At 39.9% G+C, this 27,800-nt stretch overlaps 1 protein-coding gene across 1 annotated transcript in view; it reads right to left on the bottom strand.

Annotated features, from left to right (window-relative positions):
* ADAMTS3 (ADAM metallopeptidase with thrombospondin type 1 motif 3) overlaps positions 1-27,800 on the bottom strand; it is a 189,315-nt gene that overhangs the window by 79,097 nt on the left and 82,418 nt on the right. The window contains exons 4-5 of the mRNA XM_044303006.1: positions 27,545-27,695; positions 1,821-2,014 (exon numbers count right to left, since the gene is read on the bottom strand). Of these exons, the coding sequence (XP_044158941.1) occupies positions 1,821-2,014; positions 27,545-27,695 (345 nt within the window). The remainder of the gene's footprint in view (positions 1-1,820; positions 2,015-27,544; positions 27,696-27,800) is intronic.

The raw sequence follows: 27,800 nt of genomic DNA, 5'->3' as shown, positions 1-27,800 counted from the left end.
GAAAGTGCTTTACAGGAAAGAAGTGCCTTGGACTAATGATCCATCTCGGATGGCAGAAGAGGGCCCAGAGAACCAGTGGATCTGAAACCATTTAGGTATTCTCTGTGTTTTACAATGATTATTTTTTTTTTCTTGAACCTGAGTGTTGCTTTAAGGGGTTGTCTCACTTCAGCAAATGGCATTTATCATGTAGAGAAAGTTAATACAAGACACTTACTAATGTATTGTTATTGTCCATATTGCCTCCTTTGCTGGTTTGATTCATTTTTCCATCACATTATACACTGCTTGTTTCTAAGGGTTATGACCACTCTGAAATCCATCAGCGGTGACCATGCACACTATAGGAAAAAGCACCTGTCTCTCTGGTGTTCAGGACTGTGGGAACGTGTATAGGCACAAATGTGCAGTAGCTCCCATCCTGACTACCTCATATCTGCGCTGCAGCGGTGTCCGTAATCCCTGGACACGAGCAGTGTATAATGTGATGGAAAAATGGATCCAGCCAGCAAAGGAAGCAATATGGACAATCACAATACATTAGTAAGTGCCTTGTATTAACTGTGGTTACATGATGAAGAGGACATGTCAGCTCTCTTGACATGTCTGTTCTAGTAAAGAAGTGCCTTTTATTAGAGATCTGTATTGTGCAGTTCGTGTACTATTCCTCCTGAAAATGTAAGAATACACTGCCAAGTACGGTTTACAATTTCCTTTGTCAATATGGAATGTCCCTAAATAGTCTAATTGGACACTGCCAGACTGCATATGGACAAACCCTACTGACAAAACTCTGTTGTTACCCTTTAAAGGTGTCGTCTTCTTCGGAAAATCTTTTTTGTGAATGAGGGTGCGTGGAGCTGCAATCTGTGGGAGAACCCAGCAGCAGCAAAAACTGAAGTAACTTGCAGTTCCAAGATGGAACAAATGAAGCATTACATAGTGCCCAATAAATCCATGGGCTGGCCAGATCTTTGAAGCTGCTCTCAACTCAAGCTGAAGCTGCTCTGAGGTCCTCTGATAAGGGACCCCTCTCTATTAGTTCATATTGCCCTAGTAGGGTAGTTGGATATTAGTTTCCTATGTCAGACAACCCCTTTTAGCAATGGAAAACATTACTTGGAACATAAGCCACATACTATACCGTAGTCAACATGGGTTTAGCAAATCTGCATTTTAGAGGAAACATTAAAATTATTATCTATCTATTCAGTCAACTGTTTATTCGCAACTAATTCTAAATTATAGTCAACCAAAAATATCAAGGGGCAAAAATATTATTTTATCTACGGTATTTTAAAACCTAGCTCCACTCACTACCTGGAAATTCAAGACTGAATACAGTTAACCACAATCTCCTAATTTATCTACATTAACAGGACACCAGGAAGCTCAGATTTTGGGGGTTGTTTGCCAGTCACTCACACAGTTAGGCTACTTTCAAATCTGAATAATAATAATAATACAACCGACTGCATTCATTCAGTACGGATCCAGTTGTATTGAAACTGGATCAGGCACTAAAACCACTGCAAATCAATGGGCGCCGGATCTGGTTTTTGTGTCTAAAAAAAATGGATCCGGCACCATTGACTTTTTACATGGTTTTTGGTGCCGAATCCAGCATGTTCAGTTTCCCATGCTGCACACAAAAAAACGCTGCTTGCAGCGATTTTGTGTCCGGCATGGGAACACAACAAACCGGAACGGAATAAATTCTCAGACTGTTCTGAAGCCCTTGTTGTTTTTCTTTTGTTTGTTCAGCTCTCAGGTATGGGGACATTTCATGGCACAGTTGATGAGAAGAATGTCATACTCACAATATTCATGAGTGTTAGGAGGTAGTTCTGAACGTGTTCTTTACCGTGGAACCTGACTACAGAGTCATCCACTCCGAGCAGAACTTCGATATTATAGTCATTCTCTGTTGTGTGTCTACGCCGTCGCAGTGTCTCATTCACTTCTCTTTCAACGCTGCTATAGACACTGTCCAAATCATCAAGGCCGGAAAAGTCTGTAATACAATAAATCAATAAAAATATAGCACGCCTACATTGGGCTAGTTACTCTTAGTCAAGGACTAGGTTCATATTACAGTCAGTGGTCCTAGACTAACTCTATTACCTCCCCCTGCTTCAAAAACCACCACAACTGTTTTTACGGGGTCCTAGTTCTTACAGTGACAAATTGAATTCATTTAAAATACAATAATACATAATGATAATGAATAATAATGAACAGTTAAAATACAGAATATATAATCTGATACTTTCTTAACTTTGTGTTGAAAATATTAACATAGTACCTGTAACAAATAGCAAGTTGTAACCAAATACCACAACTCAATCTCATTCCTTAGAAGAGCAGTATGATAGCACATACGTGACAAATTCACACACTGCCTCATGTTCTAAAATAGTTTTACACGGGCCGAAGGAGGTGGTACGGCGGAACATCCCATGGGAATAGACTATAAATAAGTGATACTCCTATCTTTAGATAGAACACTCATTCTGTAGTCTGGGAGGCAAACTGATACGTTTGCTTTGGCTTCAAAATGTATAGGAAGGGGTGGGGGCTACATATGGCCACAAACATACAGACTACATGTTACAAGTTCTACCATATAAAACTTATACTAAAAGCTGATATAACACAAGTCCTTGCCATTAAAGGACTTGATCTTTTTACACCAGGGACCACTGTTATGAATCATTGTACAGGCAAAGGTAAAAATAAAGCTTCCATTATATGGGTATAGAGCCTATAAACACACTTCAAAGCGGGTGCACACATCTATGTTAAATAGATTGGGAATTTGTCGTTCCTCCATACATATATTTGGGGGTAGTCACTGCTGAGGTGTTAAAGATAATTGTGCCATAGATCCAGCAGGTTGTTTTTACTCATAGACATAGTTACCTTGTATTTCCACTTGCTAAACTGTTAGGCAGTGAGACTCTAGGGATATGTCAGACACCTATTTACCTGACCCTTAACCCGAAGCATGTCCAAGTGTTTGTACCATGCTGTTCTAGTCCAAGCACCATGTGTCTTGTGTTATGGGAAAAGTTCCCTGCTATTTTACAAGCATCTAACTCTCCCGACTGTCAGAACAACAAAAACATACAGAAATTACATTAAAAACTACAATAGGAAAATCGATTGCTCTTAACCACCCGCATAGGAATTGTATTGGGTCTTAATGATCAAGCAATTTTTCTTTTTCATTTTTTCATCATCCCATTCCAAGAGCTGAAAATGTAGTCATATGATTTTTTATTTTTTTTTGCAGAACAAGTTGTAGTTTTTAATGGTAACATTTTGGGGTACGCATAGCTTACTGATTCACTTTTATTAACTCTTTCTGCGGATAAAAGGAAAAAAACAGCAATAATCTTTTAACAGTTCAACGTTTGCGGAATTCACTTTGTGGCATAAATACCATGATAACTGTATTGACTGCCTCAATACAATTACACAGTGATGCCAAATATATATCGTTTTACTACTTTCGCACAATAAAAATCCATGGAGCTGTGTGAGGGCTTTTTGAAGAAAGACGTACTATTTTGGGTGTATGACTTTTTCATCGGTTTTTATTCTGTTTGTTTGTGAGGTGGATAATCAAACGTCAGCAACTCTTGCATTGTTTTCGTGTTTCTCTCTATGGGTTCACCATGCAGTATAAATTACATAATCAATGTATTGTTCAGTTTGTTATGGATGCGGAAATACCAAATATGTGGATGGGATTTTTTTTTCCATTGAAAAGAATATTTTTTATGTTTTCATAAAACGTTTCATGTTTTAATAAAACTTTATTTCTTTTTACTAATATTTAGACCAACAAGGCATGCAATTCTTTGATCTCTTACATAATAAACTGTACTACATATGCAGTACAGTGTATTAAGCTGTCAGTAGGAAACTGAAAGACAATCTATTAGGTTATGTCTCTGGCATGGCTTAATAGACATACACAGAAGGCAGACCTGAGGGCCTTCCATTTTTCAATTATTGATTATGTTTGCTTTGGCTTCAAAATGTATATGAAGGGGTGGGGGCTACATATAGCCACCATATAAAACTTAAACTTTATACTGAGGGCCAATTATTGATTAAAGGGGTTATACCATGATCAATCCAGCAGTGATAGAAAGTGGCTTGTATTAACTTTGTCTACAATCAGATCATCAAGAACTTCAAGGAGAGAGGTTTAAGTGCTGTGAAGAAAGCTTCAGGACACCAAAGAAAGGTCAGCAAGTGCCAGAACCATCTCATAAAGAGGGTTCAGCTATGGTTCAGCTATGAGATGGGGTCACCACCAGTGCAGAAGTTGCTCAGGAATGGAAGCAGGCAGGTATGAGAGCATCTGCATGCACAGTGAGGAAAATACTTTTGGAAGATGTCCTGGTGTCAAGAAGGGCAGCAAAGAAGCCACTTCTCTTCAAGAGAAACATCAAGGACAGACTGATATTCTGCAGGAAGCCCAGAGTCTGGACTGCAGAGGACGGGGGTAAAGTTATTTCCTTTTATAAAGCCCCTTTCAGACTGTTTGAGACATCTGGAAAAACGATTGTCTGAACAAAAAAAGCAATCTACCATGAGTCCTGTGTCATGCAAACAGTAGAGCATCCCAATAGCATTAATGTGTGGGGTTGCTTTCCATCCAATGGAGTTGGCTGACTCACAATTTTGCCTAAGAACACTGGGGGAGATTTATCAAAACTGGTGTAAAGGAAAACTGGTTTAGTTGCCTATAGCAACCAATCAGATTCCACCTTTCATTTTCCAAAGGAGGTCTTCAGGATAGGTCATCAATATCAGATTGGCGGCAGTCCGGCTCCTGGCATCTCCTGAAAGCACTGCCTTCTCTTCACTGTTCACCTGCTCACCATTGAACCTTCACTGGCGAGCAGTGTAATTACAACTCCATTCACTTCAATGGGGTGGAATATAACTACAATTGCTCTTTCCCGTTCAAGTGAATGAGACGGAACAGCTGTAATTACAGGGCTCACAGCTGCATTGTCAAGGGCTAGCGGGTAAACAGTGAAGAGAATGCAGCATTCACATGAGCACTGCAGTCTCTTCAAACAGTTGATCCTAAGGATAGGTCATCTGTATCAGAAACCGGACAAATCTTTTAAAGGGGATGTCCCACGCAAAATATTCTACAGTTTTCAAACTAGCACCTGGATCTGACTGCTTTAGTAATTGAGTGTAATTCAAAATGTATAATAGCTAGTAAGCTATTCACTAAAATATATCTGTATAGCGCCACCTGCTGTTAGTTTTTTTCTTATTTTTTTGACCTGCTCACTGAGATGGCCGCACATGCTCGGTTTTATCCGTAGACTGCCTCCTGAGCTGTGATAGGGAGAGCATGGACACGCCCCCTTAGCTGTGATAGGGAGAGCATGGACACGCCCCCTTTGCGGCAGCAGAAAAGACACTCCCCTTGAGCTTTCAGCTTGATATAAATCTAGCAGAGCAATGACTGGGGAGATCTCTGGATCCATGTGAGGTACAGGGCTGGTTCTAACTTTGTCAGAAAGAGGTTATCATTTACTATATGATGTCTGATTTTCAATTTTTACATTAGTCATGGGTTGACCCCTTTAAGCACAGCGGACTGTAATTTTTTTATACAGTGGCCTACCATAAAAAGACACATTTTTGCATTATAAATTACCGTATGTATTGCTATGTATTTGAAATAGGTCAGTGGCATTTGTTGGAGGTATATGTTGGGGAATACTTCTCCGATTTATAGCACAAGCATGCTGTGAACATACCCTAAGCTTTCAGTATAAATGAGTATAGATCTGGGAGTTTTCCAGCAATGGCCCCTGTGCAGCTAATGCAATAAATGTAACACAAAGCAAATATGCCAAGACCCAAACAGAATGAGATGCAGTAGCGATAATTCAATATGTACTTTTTTCACTCCATATAATAAAACGAGAGTGCTAAATAATCATATTGGTTTGATTTTTCCAATTGTATCCTAATGGCGACCAGATTGCAAACGTCAGAGAATCAAATTGTGAAAACAAATTGGCTCAGCTCTGATTTTCTAGCTAGAGAATAGAAAAATATACAAAAAGGTAGGAAGCTGTCATTTTTACTGGTTTATTTTTATATTACATTCTTTAATATATCATTCTTGTCGTCACAGTTTGTCTTTCGGGATGATCCAATTGATCTGTTGGTTTCTACCCTGCAATTTCTGGCCAGAAGCTGCTTGGCGTCCAGTCATGTAGTCAACGATCAATAGTATGATCAATATCATTAGCTGAAGGTTAATATCAAAAGAAAGAAGGTCATATTCTCTCTTTATACTGTATACAAACCAGTGTTATTGAATATAATATGTCATGTATTTACCGAAATGTTAATAAATATGCCAATCAGCCATAAATTTAAAACCATCTGCCTAATATTGTGTAGGTAACCCTTGTCTCATCAACACAGGTCAGATCCATGAAGGCATGGACTCCACAAGACTTGCTGAAAGAGCCCACTGTATGTATATATGTGTGCGCTGTAAATTTAAATAGTTATCATAGGTAATAATGAGCGAATCAATTCACATGAAAGAGTTCTACACCTGTGAGGGGCTGACCCTGCTGCTGAAGATGCTCCCCTTGCCACTAGATTGACCGGGTCCGGACATCTTGGCAAGCCCTGACAATCTCGTGCCTGCATTGCTGTTCACAGTAGCGGTGCAAGCACAGAGAATCTGCTTCCACTTCCAGAACAGCGACCGTTTATGGGCCGCTACCCGGAAGTGCAGCGCATACACCATCTCTGCTCCAGAGTGGAAGCAGAGCCTCTGCGCTTGCGCCGCTACTTGGAACACTGTAGTTGATCAGCCGTAGCTGATCAGCCAAATCGATTTGTATGAATTGATAGTATCACTTGACTGTAGGACCTCATTGACTATAATAGGAACTAGCGGATTCAGCCGCTCCCCAGCATAATTGCTGGAATTTGGCCAGACAAAAACGAAATGTGCGAAAGTAGCATTATACTGTATTTTTTGTGCTAAAAATGTATCTCAGGATTAGGCTACATTCACACAAACGTATTTTGTTTCCGTGTCCGTTCCTTTATTTTTGCAGATAGGATGCAGACCCATTCATTTCAATGGGTCCGCAAAAAAATGTCTGCTCTGTAGCCCCGCAAAAAAAATAGAACATGTCCTATTCTTGTCCGTTTGCGGACAAGGATAGGCATTATATTGGATCTGCAAAAAAAATTAAAAACAGATGCCATACGGATGTCAACATCCGCAATTTGCGAAACGCAAAACACATACGGTCATGTGAATGTAGCCTTAGAGTTGAAGAACCTATGAAAGCGACATTGTAGTGATGCACCATATGTTATCAAAGGAACTATGTGGAGAAGTAATAGCTCCATGATAGGTAGAGAGTCTCTCTACACATGCTCTGCTTCTTCAGCTCTGAACCCAGAGACCATCCCGCTAACCTTAAAGGGGTTATCCAAGAGTGTAAAAATGTCCCCCATATGCCGGGCCCGTCACAATGAATATACTTACCCTGCTCTCTGCGCTGCTCCTGGTTCCCGCATCTTCTCCCGGTGTGCAGATGAAAACATCTGGTGTCAGGAGGAGCAGCCACTGGCAGGCGGGGATGGGGACGAGCCTCCCTAGCGTCACTTGCCATGCTAGGGAGGCTCGTCCACGTCACCGCCTGCCATTGGCTGCTCCCCACGACACCGGATGTTTTCATCCGCGCACCGGGAGAAGCTGCAGCGGCAGTGTGGGGACCAGGACTGGGCAGGAAGCAGGGTGCCAGGTAAGTAGATTCAATGTGCCCGGCATATGGGGAATATTCTTATACTCTTGAATAACCCCTTTAATCTAGTAAAACAGACCAATTATTGGATTTGGTCATTTCCAATGTTTCATGTCTATGGAGTGGGATGCCACATACTTGTCCTGATCTCTAGCAGAGAATGAGGATTTGGGGCCACTAGTTCTTGTCAAAGTTGAGGGTCTCAGAAATCAGATTCCCATCTAATATACTTTTAGATCCTGCTTGAAGGGTTCTAATCATAAAAAAAATGTTGTGGTACAACCTCTTTGATATATTTTCCATCTTAAAGGGGTGCTGTGTTCTTTTTCCCTTTGGTTGTAAAATATAACTTTTTAGAAAATCATAATATACTTGGCAATGAAAATAGTCCATGCATAATCTGCTTTTATATGGACAACACCCACCCTCCTGAAAGGAATACTGGTACTGCCCAAATATATAGTACTTCCAGTCCAGTAGTAGCTACGGCTAACCACAGACGAACCACTTTCCTATGTTCCATTCTGACTCTTTCTTATTTCCTGTGATGTTGTGTCCTTGGGTGTTTCAAAGCAGCAGCATTGATAGGGGAGTGTCTGTGTAATCGAGCAGGAGCTGAGAAAGAAGAAGTGCATCCTGGGTTTGGTTGGATACACCTATATGAAGTGCTACATACAGGATATAAACAACCAGAGTGATTTTGTTTACATGATGAAAATGGGTCAGGAAAGTACAAATTGAAAATAAAATGCATGTGGAAGAAACTGCATGAGCATTTCTGTCATAAACCACAGTAATCCTGAAAAAAACCTAAAGCTCTACATATACAATATTTTGAGAGTAGAATGTGAATCATTCAGGTGGCTAAGCCTCTTTCACACTTGCGTTGTTAGGATCCAGCGTGCACTTCCTTTGCCGGAAGTGCCCGCCGGATCCGTAACACCGCAAGTGAACTGAAAGCATTTGAAGACTGATCAGTCTTCAAAATGCGTTCAATGTTACTATGGCAGCCAGGATGCTATTAAAGTCCTGCTTGCCATAGTAGGAGCGGGGAGCGGTATACTTACAGTCCGTGCGGCTCCCGGGGCGCTCCAGAATGACGTCAGAGCGCCCCATGCGCATGGATGACGTGATCCATGCGATCACGTCATCCATGCGCGTGGGGCGCCCTGACGTCACTCTGAAGCGCCCCGGGAGCCGCACGGACGGTAAGTATACTGCTCCCCAGCTCTCCACTACACATTACCATGGCAAACAGGACTTTAGCGTCCTGGCAGCCATGGTAACCATTCAGAAAAAGCTAAACGTCGGATCCGGCAATGCGCCAAAACGACCTTTAGCTTAAGGCCGGATCCGGATTAATGCCTTTCAATGGGCATTAATTCCGGATCCGGCCTTGCGGCAAGTGTTCAGGATCTTTGGCCGGAGCAAAAAGCGCAGCATGCTGCGGTATTTTCTCCGGCCAAAAAACGTTCCGGTCCTGAACTGAAGACATCCTGATGCATCCTGAACGGATTTCTCTCCATTCAGAATGCATTTGGATAATCCCGATCAGGATTTTTACGGCATAGAGCCCCGACGACGGAACTCTATGCCGGAAAAGAAATACGCAAGTGTGAAAGAGCCCTAAGCACACACAACCAGTGTTCCCTGGAAAACAAAAAAGCAGAAAATAAAAGGCAGGATGACTTTCTCTAGTGTCCAAGTTACAGTAGGCCAAGACAGATCTGTGTACAGAAGGCTGTCCCCCAGTTGTGTTGTGACTTTTGATGGAGTGAGATGTTGATAGGGTATCTACCTATAAGACACACTAGAAAGACAGTTTTCTAAATCCTAATTATTGAGATCACTATTAATGAGGTCACCGTAACTATGAGTACTTTACAGAAATTCAGCTAGCTACTGTCTCTTTAACCTTGTTGGAAACGTTCAGGATTATGAAGTTTTTTTTTGTAAGAGTTGAAAGCAGCCCACTTAGTTCCAATGGCAGCCCAGGTTTTATTATGTATAATTATCCAAGGAGTTGTATGAAACACGATCACGATAGTAAAGAATATATATCGCTAAAAGAGTAGGATACCAAAAATATAAACAGCAGAGGTTTCTAAAATCTATAAGACAGAATACTGTAAGTCATATCACAGCTTTACATTTTTAAGTGCATCTTGGGTATATTTTACCTATAAACATTGATTGACCTTATTTTATCATGCTAAAAACTTCTGGACAAAATAAGCCTAGCCCTCTGGACCTGTACAGTATGAGGAACATCTAGCATAATCCTAGAAAGCTCACTGAGATAAATATCCGCTATATTATGACAGTGACAGATAGAGGTTGCTTTTAGAAATAATTTCAGTGACTAATGCAAGTGCCAGGCTCACTCAAAAGAATTCATGAGGTCATTACTCGAAAATACCCAAAACAGGTCTCTGAAGCCTCCAACCATGACATAAGCGCCTTCTCACCAAATATCAAACAGACCAGACAGCGTAAAACTATACAACTCAAATTATTAGAGGTAATACAAAGCAAGAATAGAATAAACAGATACTGTATCAAATTATTTCATTTTCGTAGACAATTAAAAATGTTACTGAGCACTCACATAGCTTGAAGACATAGACTTTGCCTGCATACAAATACTGCACTCTTTTGTATAGACATTTATATTTCACCCCATCAATCCCTTTCTAGCTTTCCCTTTTATAATACAGATCTCATTTCACAGCTAAATAAAGCTAAACAATTCTATCATAACTGCGGGTTAGTTCACAGTCACATAAGTTTTAATGGCATTTTTTTAGCACCTGTGTTTTTTGGTGCATTTTTTTTTTTTGTAAAATCACCAGCTCCAGATGTTAGCTGAAAGTCTATGGGAAATATGAAGCACATCAACAGGACATACAAATATATATATATATTTATATTAGTGTTTTTGTTAATAAGGTGTTGGTATTGGGGTCTCTGGCGTATCAGCATGCTGGTTAAGGATTGCAGAGATGACATTGGAAATTACAGAGACGTACAGAATGGCAGAATGAAACCTAAGAAAATTGAGACCAAAGGATCTGTAAATGTACTGGACAGCTGAAATGTCAGCAAAGGCACTAAAAACTGGTACAGAACTACACTAGATATTCCAAAGATCTTGGGGTCATACTAATATTTGTCTAGGGTCCAAATCATAAAACCAAGTAAACCTAACTGATCATTCAGTAGTTCAGGAGAGGCGTCAGGCCCGTAGTTACTAAAACAGACATGTCAGGAGAGCCAACAGGTCCTCATTACTGCCACCATTTCCATAACCATCCACCTGTTTTGTATTAAAAATTGCATCAAATATTCACATATAGGCTGTTAATAGGTGACACAATTACTTTTCTGATAGTGTTCTTCTATCTCCTACCACACTGCAACAACTCTTGCAAATCAGAAAGGTGGCTACTACAGCCGCAGATACATGAGTCCATAACCAAATATCTTGCCAACTCTATTTCAAGTCGTTTGCATAGCTTGAAAAGTTTTATTTGGAAGCAACGCTTCTCTGATCATCCCTCAGCATGTTTGCACTGCAATGCACTGGAAACAAACAAAATCCAGTAAGGATCAGGAGAGACAAAGTCACGGTCAAATTAATAGCAAAATGTGGCTTTGCTGCAAAAGCCTTGGCATAGCAAAACTATTCGCAGCAGAACCACAAAGGACACAATATTCTGCACTGTCAGCAATATAGGAATCCAGACAGTTTAATTTTCATAGCATTTGTATCATAGCAGTGGTTGGTTGGATTTAAACCTAGAACTCCAGGGAAAAGCTATTTTATGTTGGACACTTGTCATGCCAAAGGGTTAACACCCACCACAATGCAAAATGAAGGATCCAATAGGTGATGCCACTGCCACAAACTGGTTAAACCATGTAGAATAAGCTAAAAAAAGATGTCATTGTAAAATGTATGCATATGAAGATATATCCAACCTCTTCCTCAGGTTAGGTCATGTTCAGAAGAAGAGGGTTCCACCACAATTCTGAAGGAATCTGCTGAAATTCCTCCAGCAATGGACAGCTTTACCTCATTTACAAAATCAGGAAAATGAACGCAATGTAGATTTGAAAGCATGTGTATTACAGATGTAGACTTTCTTACATCTTCTCTTGCCTCAATGTAACCTGAGATGTGTGGCATAAGATGACAAGATGTCTATGTATCAAGCGGTTGTGGTGTGAATTGCAGTCTGTCAAGGGTTTTGTTAACATGTGATGTTGTGTTGAATCTATTTAGTGATATATTTGAGTCCTTAACCACATTCAAGGAAGGACCGTTGAAGGGATTTCTGATGTGGCTATTAAATATTTCCGGGATTATGTCAATACACTTTCAACAACTGTAGCTTGGCACTGTTCCCTTAGAGGTGGTCATGATGTTGCCTATTGTTACTCACCTGTCCCAGATCCAGTAGAGAGTGCTGCTGCATCACTCCCCTTCTCCTGCCAGACCAGTCTCCTCCCCAATGTGTAAGATTGCTATGGCAACCAGGTGTTTGCTGATGAGGTCACCCGGACACTGCCTAATTATTCAAGAAGTCTCCTTAGTGCTCCTGCACTCCTCTTCCCCTCTACAGTTCCACTCTACTGTCCCAGCTCTAGGGCATCAGTTCAGTTCCACTACTCCTGCCCTGCTACATCAATTCTACTAATGCTCTGATGAATCAAGTTCAGTTCCACTACCTCAGTTCTTCTGCATCAGTTCCATTCCACAATTCCAGCTCTGCTGCAAAAGTTCAGCTCCGCTACTCTAGAGCTGTTACCTCACTGTTTCAACTCTGCCACACTGCTACATCAGCTCTACCTCATCACTACTACATCACTGCATCAACTTGTCTATACTGCAACCACATCTACACTTCTTCTATTCAACCCTACTGCATCAGGCCTACATTATGCCACACTGGTTCTCCATCTCTGCCACAGTTACCGTTCCACAAGGCTCTAAATCTGCTATTCCGGACAAGAGACTTAGAACATCCACCTTATAAGGTGAGGCATAAGACCTATGCTTTACCTCCAGCATTTGTATGTAAGACCGTAGTGAGAAGTGTCTGCCTATTGCTAATATAGTCTTCAGCTGTTGCTGAAGTAAGGACTAATATATGCAAACGAGATCTACTAACAACACAGTAACACTATGTAATAAGAAAGGGTTATGTGAGAAGTGAGAACTGAACAAGACGGGCACCACTATTTGCATTACAATGTCTTTTGGTCGCTCATTGCCTTGGAATTTATTATGTGGCAATGGAACAACGAAAGGCTCCCACAGCTTCTTTAATATCACTGGTGATGATTAACTTAATAGCGCTATGTACAAAACCCCTCTCTGAGATATCATCAAGTCATTGCTTGCATGGGAAATGTTTGAAGACATGTTTCTTTTAGAAATGAGGTTTCTACAGCTATTTCCTTTAAAGTTGTCATTGCTTAATTCTGCAGAAAGTGGTGAAATATTAAACCAGAAACATAAGTACGGCATGTAAACTATTCAGGCTTCCCAAATGTAAAAGATCATTTTCCCACAACATGGATAAAAGTTAAACTCTAGTGTATGACTTTACCAGTTGAAGATATATAGGCTATAAATGTGCTGCAGATGGGTAGTAAATGTAAAAAACATTTCTATAGTTGCAAAGGCATGGCATTAACCATCATCACAATCCAATAATAAAATCAAGACAATAAAAGGGTTGTGCAGCATTAAGATACTGATGACCTATTCTCAGGAAAGGTTATTAACAGAATTTTGGCAGTCCGACTCCTTGCACCATCGACACCATTGATAATCAGACATGCTTGAATCTGATCAAGAGCATGCCCAGAAGGATTCAGGCAGTGTGTCACGGTCTTTGTTGTGCGCCCTGACACATTAGCCGTACATGCTAGTTGCCAGGACAAGAGTTGTTGTCGCAGCATGCATGGGCTTTGCTCCGCTTCTCCTGGTTCCTCCCCTGTATGGTGCTGGAGGGGTTATCTTCCTGGCTGGGTGTGGCCACTTGGGTTTTATCACCTGTGGCTTCCAGGCTGGAGTCACTTGTACTCCAGCCTTTGTTGGGGCTGGAGCTTTGCTCCTTTCCTAGGTGTTTTATCTGCCCAGTCCTTGAGGGCCACCCAGTGGGACATCGATGTCTCTCCGATGTCTTCTATGTCATCCCGTTGTCTACCTTCCCTTCACTACCCTTGCATATGTTTAGTGATGTTTATGTATTGTTGTCTTGTCTAGTGGTTGTTAGATGTCTGGTCTTTTGATGTCTGTAGTCCAGCATGTTTGCTAGACATGTTCCCTGTGTGTTGCTCCTTACGGAAGGGGGTGTCAGGGTTCCCTGGATGAGGAACTACAAGTTTGGATGCTGCTCTGCCTGGGAACGCCATGAGTCCATTTTGCATGGGGGTTGCCAGGCAGTAACTGGTGTGCTTATCACTTAGGGTGTCAAAATGTAGAATAACTTAGGGAAAGTATGAGATAACTTGATCCAGGAAAATAATCCTGCCAGAGATCAGAAAGGAATGTTCTTTCACCACTGAGGAAGAAGACACAATGGTGGTTTTCTTTGCCTTCCCTGCTTCTAGAGTCTAGACCATTAACTACATTTGAGACAGCTTGCCATTTTTCTTTGTAAATGGATTTATTTAGTCCCTAATTTTTTTGAAGCAAATAACTATTACTGAAATATAGTTTTATTCTTATTCATTAAAATATTGCACAAAGCAGAAAAATAGACTAATATTTAATTGACGATGTACAAGAGTATGCTCCATTTAAAGATAGTATAAGGAGGTAAAAGTTAAAGGGAATCTTTCACTCCGATTTTAGACCATTATCTGCAGTAACACCCCTATTCCCCCACTGTCAGCACTCAGAGCTGCATTGAAATACATTGCCAGGATTGCCTTGCATGCACACAGGAGTCCTCTCTATTATGTTAGAACAGCAGTCTGGACTGTGTATTTCAGTGCAGCATCGACAGCTGACAGCAGAGGAACGTGGGCGGTAGGAAAATAGAAAATAGTGATATGGACTCCTTATCTGCAGTACTACGCATGTATTACTTCAGATAATAGTCCAAAATCAGGGTGACAGATACCCTGTAAGAAAAATCATGAAAAAAGTGTGTATATAATATTTGGTAGTGCTCGGAAGTTTAGTAGCACATGCACAATCTGCATCTGCGCTGCCCAGGTAGCTGTGGCAGATCTTCTGCGCTTGCATTACTACTCACAGCAACGTCGCAGGCATGAGATTGAGAGAACAGGGCAAGATGTCTGGCCTTGTGAACAGGGCAAAAAGTCTGTTTGATGGACGAATGTATTCATACCAATTATTTCGCTCATCTCTATTGAGTAGTAAGACCGAATACAGTACTTTCATCTTCCCTTGCACAGGTTCAGGGTGTTCATCAAACTAGTGCAGGTACGGTGTGATTCAAAGGAAAATACTGATAGACAGGTTAGCCTCTATCTGTCTGAATCTTCAGAATGGTGGTGCAGTCAAGGGAAAGGTTTTTCTAACAAGAAACATGGCTTCTCAAAGTCAATAAACAGTAGTGAACTTCTAACGATGGAATATTAGTAAATTGGCTATAATCCAATTTCCAATACATTTTTAGATATTATACATAAATTACTTAACCCGACTGTCAAGAGAAAGGGGGGCCTGTGGAGAGGTGGCCACTCTTACACGCAGAACCCTCCATGGAATTATATGGGAGACATACAAAGGCCAAGCAAACACTCTTTTTGTAACTCACACATACTTCAATGGTGAAAGCCTTATGCAAGAAGGGGTTTGCTTTGTATATCACCAAATTGGGACACCTACGGTCACTAAATAGTTTTTTTTAATTTTGTGGCCTGTAGTTTTAAAATCAACAAATGAACTATAAAGTCTGCACAGCAAATATAGCTCTCTCCGTTGTATATCTAGGTACAATCCTGGCATGTTTCCCATTGAACCTGATCAGAGATATTTGATTTTATGGTCTAAATTCCCATATCATCATCAGGTAGCAAAGAAATCTGAGTGAATGAAGATGGTTTTCCAAATGTAAAATGAACAATGAACATATAGAAGCGTGAATGAATACTCCTGCGCTGATTTTATCTGAGAATGTAGAATTCTTTTTTTCTGTGACTAATACGTTTCAGCTCTATGTCTTATACATAACATGCCACTGTGATAGCAATAAATTGGTTTCAATGCCCCTAGCACCTGGGAAGCAGATGTGGAAAAGGTATCCAGATAAAATACTGAAAGAGTATTACAATATCATCTGCTTAACTGTTTCCAGTGTAAAAGCCTTTCAGCAAAAGTATGTATCATAACATACTAATGTCCCAAAATCTAAAAAATGTGATCAGTCACAAGAAAGGAACAGATGAAAGTACTCGATCAGACTATCCAACTTCCCAAAGTTTGCCATATGTCATTGTTAGAGTCAAGTCTTCATATACCATATGTATTTTCAGTTAGTTATGAAGGAGATGCAAGCACAGCAGTCTGGGCACCAGCCCCTTATTACCCCATGCACTCAATGGACCACCATCTTAAGAAGCTCGAAACTCAGTTACTAACCTCATGGCTTTATATTGACTTATGTCACTGGTTTTGACATCACTAGTCCAGACCTAAAGTTTCAAGGCCATCGCTGTTGACCAATTTTTTGACAGTCAAATTCTGTGAATAATTTGTGTAGATAGCAGACCAAAAGTCCATAGAAAACCCCTTAATAACATACATGAATGGAGAGTTTATTGTCCGTAGCCCCAAATTATCCTTATATGTTTCATAACATTAGATATATTCCTGCAGATAATCCTCAGGGTCAAGTAGGGAAATATTTTATTGGAAACTTAAAGGGGTTATCCAACTCTTTGAAAGCAATGACCCATCTTCTTTGATAGGTCACCAGCATCTGATCAGTGGGTGTCCCCTGCTGATCAGCTGTTTGAGAAGGCCCCGATGCTCCTGTAAGCGCTGTGGCTTTTTCACTGCTTACACTAGGCTATTACCGTCAAGACCATCGATCATGTGGTCTAGGTGCAGCTCAGGCCAATTCACTTGAATCGGATAACCCCTTTAAAGTGAGTCTGTCACCAGGAAATTCACTATTAAACCAGGTACCATGCCTTTTAGGAATAGCACAGCTGAATGTAATGATACCTTTAACTTAGTGATCCGTTGCTTTATTCTAGAAACAAATGTACTTTGTATCCATATGCAAATGGTTCACTAAGAGAAAGATATCATTACATATAGCTGTGGTAGTCCTACATGGCTGTTTTCTTCCAGAAATAACACCATTCTTGTCCATTGGCTGTGTCTTGTATTGTTGCTCATTCCTATTCAAGTGAATGGGGCTGAGCTGCAATACCAAACACAGCCATTGGACAAGAAGGGTGTTATTTCTAGACGGAATTTTCTGATTTCACACAACCGCTTTAATAGCTGTACTTTATAGCTCTGCAATGCAATTTAACCAGGGCTGTAATTTTAATTAAAATGAACATCGAATTATATTATATGGTATATTGTAAATATTCAGTGCTAGCCATCCAGACATTTGCTTTTAGAGGACAAAAGACCATGCAAAGTATCATATTACAGCATCATCAATCTTCAACTCGAAAAAAATAAAATAAATTCAACCGCTACTGAGTTGATGAGATTTTGGAAAAAACTTGAGAAATGACTGCCTCATAAATATTTCATATGGGTTGTGCTGTATACGGCTACTCTCTCAGCAGAGGCGTCATAGCAGAATCATTGCTTCCAGACAGACGCCAAAAGCTGCTTCTCCTTCTAATAAAGGGATCAGCAGAAACTGCGGCATACTCAGAGCTAGTGTAACAAGTAAAACATTTGGGGGAAGATTTATCAATCAATGGTTGCCAAAAAAGCAATGCAAAATGCGCTAAAATTGCATGTAAACTAAATTGTGCTAAATGTTTCACCTGCCAAAGTTAGTATTCGCTCCAAAATGAAGTATTCACGCCAAAATAGAAAGTGGGCATGGTTAATGAATGTGTTATCAGAGAAAAGGCACAAATATGGGCTATGCTGTAAGCATATTATTGGGAGCTTTATGAGAAGTGATACATTTATTATCAAGGTTTATATGTTAAAAGAATACCCAAAAGAGCATAAACTCATGAAGCAAAATTGTGACTTTTGGTTAAAAAGTCGCATGCTGGCCATATTCAGTCCTTCATGCTCTTCTCTCACAAGCTGGCGGAAAAATGTCACAATTGCTGGAAAATGCCGCAATTGCCGTCAAAATATCGTAAATCTGCTGTACATCTCATTTATTATGTTGTGTACAACATTCACCACTTTCATCCAGGAAAGACATTCCAGGAAAATTTGGCTCAACTCGCCCAGAAGTGGGTAGATGGATTCGGCATGACTTAAATACTCCAGATTTACCAACAAAAAGGTTGGTATGCGGACTGTTTCAGTGCTATATTGTAAATGGAATGTCCTTTTTAGTGAGTTGCATTTGTGCACTTACAAGACAATATGGACACTTGACATGGGTTGCAAGCTTGCATAATGCCAAAGTATTGATTAGTTGAGCCAGGCCTTGTGATGTTGGGGGAAAATGGGTTATCAGTACTTGTGGGTTCCACTTACAGAGCTGCTGGTGAGCCTTATCTAATAGTGTGGTCGTGCCCAACAGGCTTTTAGCCATCATGGTGAATTAAATTAAATTGTGTGATCAGCCATTATAAATACCTTGGGGAAATCTGAACTCCAGGTTTTTGTCTGCAAAAAGTCACAAAATAGGGCTTTCATGAATTTTTGGGTTCAGATCCATAACATTTAGCAATTTTATAACTTTTTGCATTTCATGTTGATTATTTTCAACTGTGACTTTTGAAAATTTTTACAAAATCACTGCAGTACGGGAGTGGATAAAAAAGACTGGAGCAGGATTTGTAGACAAATGTGCTCAGTTTACAGGCTATGGACACCTTTGGGGCAATACATTTTTATACATTCTACTCATTTTGGGCAAAAAAATATTGTTTAGTTGGGTATTAAAGAAGGTTTACACCAGGATTTTCTACAGCTTTCACTTTCAGTGCATCTGCAGACTAGTTCTTTCTGCTTTGAAGAGAGCTGCTGTGACTGTTCGATCTGTAGCTTTTATCTCTACTTTCCTAACAGCTCATTTTGATAAGAATTTAGCTTAAATGTTTAAAAGCTGTCAGGAGTTCAGAGATAAAAGCGACTGATCCAGCCATCAGTATAGCTCTCTGACCAATTCACTGTGAAGCAGAAATCAAATGTCTGCTGATGCACTGAAAGTGAAAGCTGTAAAGGAAAAACTACTAAAAATGTTTAATAAAACCCAACTGAAAAAAAAATGAAAAGATTTTTAGCACAAAATGAGTAGAATGCAAAATAAAATGTCCCCAACGATGTCCATAGCCTTTAAAAATGCACCAAATCTAACAAACGATGTGCAACATATGATCAATTTGGTGCAAAGCATACCAACGCAGACTCAAGGAAAACGGACTAGGAAAATGACCTCATATTACCCTGATTCTCCCCTTATCTGTGTATGTATCTATGTATGTGAATACTAAGCATCCACCTCATAAGTGATAAAAGTGGATGTTCGTCAGTATTTTGCAGTTGTGAAGCCTCCATCCTCTACCACTGAGGCCTGGCTGTGTCCTGTAGTGAACCAGTATTTTAGCCTTGTTTTAGTGAGTATGGCTTTTTCACAGTGATATGTTGTGCAGTATAGAAGGGGAAAATCTTTGCTGTATTTGTCATACTGTTATGCTGCATTGTATGTGCATACTCTAAGAATGTTTGGGCCCCTGTCTGACAAAAGATTCTAATAAAAAAAAACTGTATTAACTTTTTGATCTTTCCATTGTAGTTTAAAAAAGTGAGCTCAGATTGGCTGCTAAGGAAAACAAGGAGTTGTTATTTAGAGACAGTTTTTTATTACACATTCATGCTCACTTGTGTTAGGCAAAAATGCAAACATCAAAATATAAGCAATTTCAATCAACTTTTATTATGGGTTAAATGAAGAGAAAAATATTGCGCAATTTATTGTGATTACAGGGTTACCAAACACTGTTTTAAGATATTTAATAGTAAGTATGCTACAAAAGTGTATTCATTGTAAAGGCATTTGCTCCATTACTTTTTAGTAACAATAACAATACAGAAAACTAAACTTTTATCATATACGAAAAAAGCTGGAAAGTAAAAATTTCAATTTTTCTGCCATAACATTTAGTAAAAAAAAAAAATCTGATATTTGAACCAGTGACCTTCTGTGGTCAAGTGGGTACTTTCACACTTGCGGCAAAGGAATCCGGCAGGCAGTTCCGTCGCTGGAACTGCCTGCCTGATCCGTCAAAACATATGCAAAGTGATGGCATTTTAAGACTGATCAGGATCCAAATCCATATTAAAAATGCATTGAAATGCCGGATCCGTCTTTCCGGTGTCATCCGGAGAAACGGATCCGGCACTTATTTTTTTCCCATTTTTTTCAGTATGTGCAGAACGGACGGACGGATCTGGCATTCCGGTATTTTGAATGCCGGCACTTATACATTCCTATGGAAAAAAATTCTGCATCCAGCATTCAGGCAAGTGTTCAGTTTTTTGGGCCGGAGATAAAACCGTAGCATGCTGCGTTATTATCTCCTTCCTGAAAAGTCAAAAAGACTGAACTGAAGACATCCTGATGCATCCTGAACGGATTGCTCTCCATTCAGAATGCATGGGGATAAAACTGATCAGTTCTTTTCAGGTATAGAGCCCCTAGGACGGAAAAGAATAACGCTAGTGTGAAAGTACCCTAATAGACATAACTCTAGCGGATAGGACTGGTCTCTTATAAAGGCAGAATTTTCTTGTTTAAAAAGCCACAATGTAGCTATTTATTCAATAATACTATGAAGCATAAGAAATCCCATCTTTATAGAGGGGTGGCTAAAGCTACTGTCTATTGTACAGAAGGGTAAGGGTTCAAATCCCACCAACACATGTAAACTAATCTTTATAGTAAAAGTTATGGCAGAAGAATTCAATTTTTCCTCTGCAGCATTTATCTTTTATGGTAAAAGTTACTATTTTATGCAAAGGTATTGTTACAAAAAAAAAATATAAAAAAAATAGCAAAGCAAAAACCATTGCAGTTTTTGTAACATACTTAATATGAAATGTCACAAAAGAGTATTTGGTATCCTAGTAATCATAATAGCTCGTACAATATAGTGAACACATTACTCATGGTGGTATTTGGTAAATGACACAATATTTTCCTTCATTTTAGTAAAATACTATTTATGTGAAATCCTAATTTAAATGTACCTAACATTACCTTTTTCTATAAAAAAAATTTTTTTAAAAACAGGGGGAAAAAAAACAAGATTCAATGTTTATAGGCTTTACCATGTGAATGATGGAAAAGATTTCAGTACAGTATTTGGTACTGTGTAATGATGTCAGTTTAAAGGGAAATTTGAAATTTCTTGGAATAAAGTATTGGCTCTATACTGTAATCGGAGAGTCTGCTGTCTGGAGCAGCTGAGTAATAAATTGCTTTGTAGCCACAAATTACTGTTTGAGCAAAAATTCCTATATACATATTCACCCTAATTCTGAAAAGTGTAAATTTCTCTATAATGCATATATTCATATATTATATGACTAAAATACAGGCTAGTATATGATATTTATTTCATTGTCAGGTTAAAGGACACAAGAATAGGTCATCAATATTTGATTTGATGAGGCACCCCTACGATCAGCAGTTTGAAAAGGCTGTGGCACTTTGGTGAGTGCTGCAACCTCCTCACAGCAAACCAAATACAGTGCCATACACTCTACAGAAGCTGTGCTTGGTATTACAGCTCAGACCCATTCATTGGAATAGGATTGAGCTGAGCCTTGGCCATGTGACCAATGAATGTGACATTACTGGCCTAGCAAAAAGCCGCAACGCTTTTGCCACAGCCTCTTCAACCATTTTTCAACTGGACAACTAGTAATCATAAATCAGACCACAACCAGTGTAAAAGTGTGTGTGGTATACTCATCAGAATGTATACAACCAAACACACAGAGTCCTGGATATCGGCTGTACTAATAAGATCAACACTTACCCGGACCTTCCACACTTAAATCCGCGCATTCTAGCAGTCAGTAAGAAACAAGTGCACGCCGGTGCAACTAAGGAACGTTGTATGCTAGAAGGTGGTAAGGAGCCCTTAGTGCATCCTCTGTTGAGACTAAAGAGTTAAAGGTCTGCATTACATATTGGAGCACCTATGCGCTATTATTGCTGAGTTTGCAAATCTGTCTACTGACTACTTTAGTCTGAGTCTGTGGTCAATAAGACTGTCACTATAACCTAACTACTGTATCATCACCACCACTCACAGTGTGAGATATACCTCTATTGATAGGGGACTACCGCTAGATTGGCTACCACCAGTTAATGGCTCCACTAAGTAACCCACCCGTGTTATGGACAATTGGACATAGCGCTATCCATAGTAATGGATGCACTGTACACCATCAAAACTTACTCTTGGATATATTATTGGTGGCAACAAGATCAATCTAAATCGACATAAAAGTATATTATATACTTCAACTGTTTTTTGACAATACCTTATGAATAACATTATCATTTTACCATATGTTTGTATTGGGAAAGCTTGCTACACACAAACCTAAGGAAAACTCAAAACAATGTATTCAAACTTTAGGGTTTCACCGGGTATCAAATTATTGATACCCAATCAATACTTTTGTACCCGAATCGATTTGATACCGGCATTTGCAGCCTAGTATCAGAGAACCGCGCTGCCCTCAGCGCGTGCCATGTTCTCCTCAGCCGCACAGTGGAAAAGGAGAGAGTCTCTCCCCCCCCCCCCCCCCCCCCCCACTGTGCTGCTGCCGCCAATAAAAAGAGAGACGGGAGGAGGATAGGAAGGGCTATGGCCACCGGGCCACCAATGAAGATAATTAATGTTTAATACAAATACAGGCGGAGGGTGCCGGAGGCAGAATCCCTCAGGGGTTAACTGCCGCTGATCGCAGCTCCCTGTCATAGAGGTCGGGTGCCAGCTATGTGATTCTGCAGCCGGCACCTGCCTAATGTATTTGTATTAAACGTTAGTTATCTTCATTGGTGCTGCAGTGCGCTCCCCCCCCCAACCCCAGGATTAAAAACTTTGGTGGTGCCGTGCGCCCCCCGCCCCAGTATTAAAAACATTGGTGGCACAGTGCGCCCACCAGTATTAAAGTCATTGGTGGCAGTGGCCACAGGGTCCCCCCCCTCTTTATTGGTGTTGCAGTGGCAGTTCTGATCGGAGCCTCAGCAGTGTAATCCTGGGGCTCCGATCGGTTACCATAGTAGCCAGGATGCTACTGAAGCCCTGGCTGCCATGGTAATCTCCCTGCTGCAGTGAGCACAAAGCACAGGGCAGCAGGGAGAGTGTGAGGTCCTATTCAACCGAATAGAGCTCTATTACGGTGAATAGGACAAGGGATTAAAATATCCCAGGTTCTAGTCCCAAAAGGGGCTAATAGTTATTAAATAAAAAGTAAAAAATATTAAGTTTAAATCACCCCCTTTCCCAATTTTACATATAAAATATATAAACAATAAATACATAAAAATATTATTTATCGCCATGTCTGAAAAGTCCAAACTTTTAATATATAAAAAAAATCTCCTATGTGGTGAACGCCGTAACAGAAAGGACTGTTCTATTATGGGCCCGACGTTCTATAAAATGCGGAATGCACGCTGCTTTTTTGGTGTTTTAATTTTTTTCGCATGGTATCGAATGGTACTGCAATACTTTTTTATGGTATCGAAATCGAATCAAAATTTTGGTATCGTGACAACCCTAAATTTCCAAACTTTATTCCCCTGTGCTCCGGAGTGTTGTCATTACAAACCGTGAAGGCCAGCGGTGGACACTTTTGATGTATATGAAATCTCACATAATGAATTCATGCTTTCTATTTGTATGAATAGGTTTTTATGTTTTTTTTTTTTATTATACAAATTTTTTTTTTTTTTATTCTTTATATTTTAATAAATTGAGTTTATATATTGGAGATCTAATTGTTGCCAGTAATTGGGGAGTGACAATTTATATTGCTTTTATGTATATTTATCTGATCATTCCATATATCAGTAACAGTGAGCCACCTTATGCGTTTTAACATTTCAATTAAATAAGTAACCTTCAGGAGGCAAACAAGGGGCTTCTTAATCCATACTTCAGATATGAAGTCAAAAAGCCCAAATTAATTGTTATGGCTGCGGGCTGCCCTATTCAGAGCATCAGCAAAACACTTCATCAAACAATCTGGACGTTAAAAGAGACCATTTCTAAAAGTTTCCTTCTGAGAATTGGCTAAGTGGCTCATTTTTTGCAAAACCAAATTTCCCACAGAAAAGAATAATGGGTGGTAAAAAGATCTTCTGACTGACCTCTATAACACTTAAACAAGTCTTGCTGCACAAGGCTGTGAAAAGCAGGGCCACCACTACAGTGAGGTCCTATTGAAAGTCTCAAATGGCCAGCTCTACCTCCTACAGAGGATTTAATGAAAAGCATTGTTTGGCCGGCCTCTCAGAGGAGGAAGAGTGATCACACGTCCATTTCTGAAAAAAGGGGAAATGACTTGCTTGTCTCCACATTAAGATGTGATGTTTTAATACAGGAAAGGGACAAAGCGTGCATTTCACCCATTGTCTGATATCTGGCCTGTGGCCATTCTGTGTTAGCTAAGGCCGTCTGCCCTTGTTTCTCTAAATTTGGATAAAAGCTGTATTGTCTAGTGACAGACACGTATCACGTGACATGATTTCAGCCGTCAGTACCAGGAACAATCCAATACACGCTAATTGGAACTGTGCTCAACAGGCTGGGTTTCCATGTTCAGGTTATTTAATGCAAATTTGGAAGCCAAAGCCAAGAGTGGATGAAAAAAGAAGAAAAGGACTCAATCCTTTATTTATACATGCCCTTCCTTTATGATCAATTGATGGCTTTGGCTTAACAAACTTCATCACAAAAACCTGAACGTGGAAACCAGCCATATTCATAGAGTACATCTACTTTAAATTCCCCTCCAATTTCTGTAGCCTCAGTAGTGGCAGCTCTAATGCCACATCAGTAGTCAAGTCAAAGTCATGTAAAATTTAGAAAATACAACCAAGATTAAAGTATAATATATATCAATGATCTACCTAGATGTTGTGAACCAATGGCTTTTTCTGAACTCTATATTTCATAAATATGATCTTAATAAATTCTTTCTCAATCATCCACAAGACTCTTTTTGGTATGGAGCGACGCAAAGGAGGCTCATTAGACGTTCTATTGTGGTGGCTTCTACCCTAAGGTCTAGCATTCCCCAGCAACTAGGAGCAACGCTCAAATCATGCTTTATTTCTGTGCGTTTCCCACCTGTGACAAAGACACTGTCACCCAGTGTCTTGACAACCGTGCCATATATACAAGAATTCTGAGTGAAAGAAAGCATGGAGATAAAGGCTCACTTACTAGTCTTTACATTGTTAAGAGGTAATTACTTCAATGCATTACAGACTTATTTTACTTACTTTTACTCTACTACATCACAGAAACCAAACTTCACAATCAAATTTTTTTCTAAAACCTTGGTTGCACTTGGAAGTTGCCTTTAAAGGGGTTGCCCATCATGATATTTTTTTAAAGGAGGCAGGATGGGATTAAAAAAAGAAGACAAAACAGTAGAAGGCATATTCACATCATGAATAACCCACCACTGCCTTTCAATGCTTACCATGTCCCTGCCTATGCCCGTTTCCTGGCAGCCAATCATCAGAGTGGGCATTTCTTGCTATGTCCTGTGTATCAAGACAGGATTCAAAAGTTGAGAACAGCGATGACCTGGTGGGCCTCAGGAGGGCAGTGGCGGAAGATCAGTGCGGTGAATAGTGCTTATTTTTTTTTTCCACCCTTCATAAAATCTGACCAGAAAATCGCTTTAAAGGGGTTGTTCGGCCTTTTTTCAGTTATGGCCTATTCTCAGGATAGACAATGACTAGCTGATCGGAAGGGGTCCAATACTGCACATCCCTGCCAATCAGCTGTTGTGTGAAGCGTTGGCGCTGGAACTACACAGCACTGTGAACACTGCAGTGGACAGCACTCGGAACTGCAGTGCTGCTCCCATTCACTTCAATGAAAGCAGTTCTGCAGTGAGGAGCGCTGTCCACTACAATGTTGGAAGTGCTGTTTAGCTCCAGTACTGACATCCTACGTAGAAGCTATACAGAACAGCTGATCCGCAGTGGAGCATGGGGTCGCACACCTACCGGTCAGCTTCTGACGACTTATCCCAAACCCTTAAATATATATTGTGTCAATTATAAAAGCAATTATACAAAATTTAGAAAATCTGCAGTGTTTACAGTAGCAGAGAAATGGATGAGATTTTCGTAGGTGTCATCTGCACACAGGGAAGACTGTGCACATAACTTGACATGTGGTGCGAATCTTTAATCCTTTCAGCCCCGGAGGGTTTTTCATTTTTTGCATTTTAGTTTTTCACTCCCTGCCTTTCTGGGGCCTTACCTTTTTTTTTTTCTTACCGTTCACATTGCTGTATCAAGGCTTGTTTCTTGCAGGACAAGTTGCAGTTTTTAATTCCACCATTTAACATTGCAAAAAATCAAAATCAGGTGAAATTGAAAAAAAACTCAATTCTGCAACAGTTTTATGGGTTTTGTTTTCACGGTGTTCACCCTACGCAGTAAAATCGACCTGTTACTGTCATTCTCCAGGGCAGTACGATTATTGCGATTAACACCTGTCTTTGATTGAGGTGTGATAGTGCCCGGTCCGTATACTGTAGGTGTACGGCTTAAGTAGGCAGTGAACATTTTTTAAGAGTGATAGATACTGTATATTTGAGATAGGTACTGGATAAATTTGTACCTTAAAAAAGTTGTCCACCAAAAAATTTACATTTCTCAAACAAACACCTGAATCTGAATACTTTTGTAATTGCATCTATTTAAAAAATGTGTATAGCCACTGAGTTATTCAATAAAATGTATCTGCATAGTGCCACCTGCTATTCTTTTCATCGTTTCTCTGTCCGCTTATCTGAGGTGGATGCACATGCTCAGTTCTATCTTTCAACTGCGACCAGCCCAATCTACTGTTAGAAGCTGTGACAGTTACAGAATATGCCCCCTGAACCACCAGCTTGAGCAATAAGTAGGGAGATCCCTGGATCCATGGGATTTACAGGGCTGGTTCTAGCTTTGTTAGAGACTGTCATGTACTCTACGATGTCAGATTTGTATGTGTTACATTAATCACAGGATAACTCCTTTAAAGGATGCCTACATGAAGAAAATATATAAAAGGCCCTATAGTGTAAAATGTGAAAAACATTTTTAAAAACGTAACACATTGTGGATTCAAATCTCCACATCCATGTCAGCACGGAATCATATAAGAGACTTTTTTCCATAGTATAAGTAATATACTGTACCACATATTGGTCATATATATTGGTATGCTTTCCATCACAAAAAGAATTTACTGTAAGTTTTAAAGCCAGTTACACAGATTTACAATGCATGGTATTTGTGCCTGACCTGATCTGTTAGGGATGTCTTCAGGCATAACTTTCTTCGCTGTTGATCTTTTGTATATTACATGTATTCTTCCTTCTTCTTCCTCTTTCTGTTTGCCTTTCTCCAAAGGTTCAATGAAATATTCGTCCTCTGTTGTGCGTATCATTCCAGCCTAAAGATAATGGAAAAAAGAAGCATAGTTACTTCGTTATACGTATGTAAATGTTGGTCAAAGAACTGACATGTATTAATCACTAAGTCTTTTATGAATTCGTCT

This window comes from Bufo gargarizans, chromosome 1 (assembly GCF_014858855.1).
Source record: "Bufo gargarizans isolate SCDJY-AF-19 chromosome 1, ASM1485885v1, whole genome shotgun sequence".
NCBI classification, from domain to species: Eukaryota; Metazoa; Chordata; class Amphibia; order Anura; family Bufonidae; genus Bufo; species Bufo gargarizans.
The sequence above is the reverse complement of the archived record's forward strand: the minus strand, read 5'-3'. Positions and strand labels throughout refer to the sequence as shown.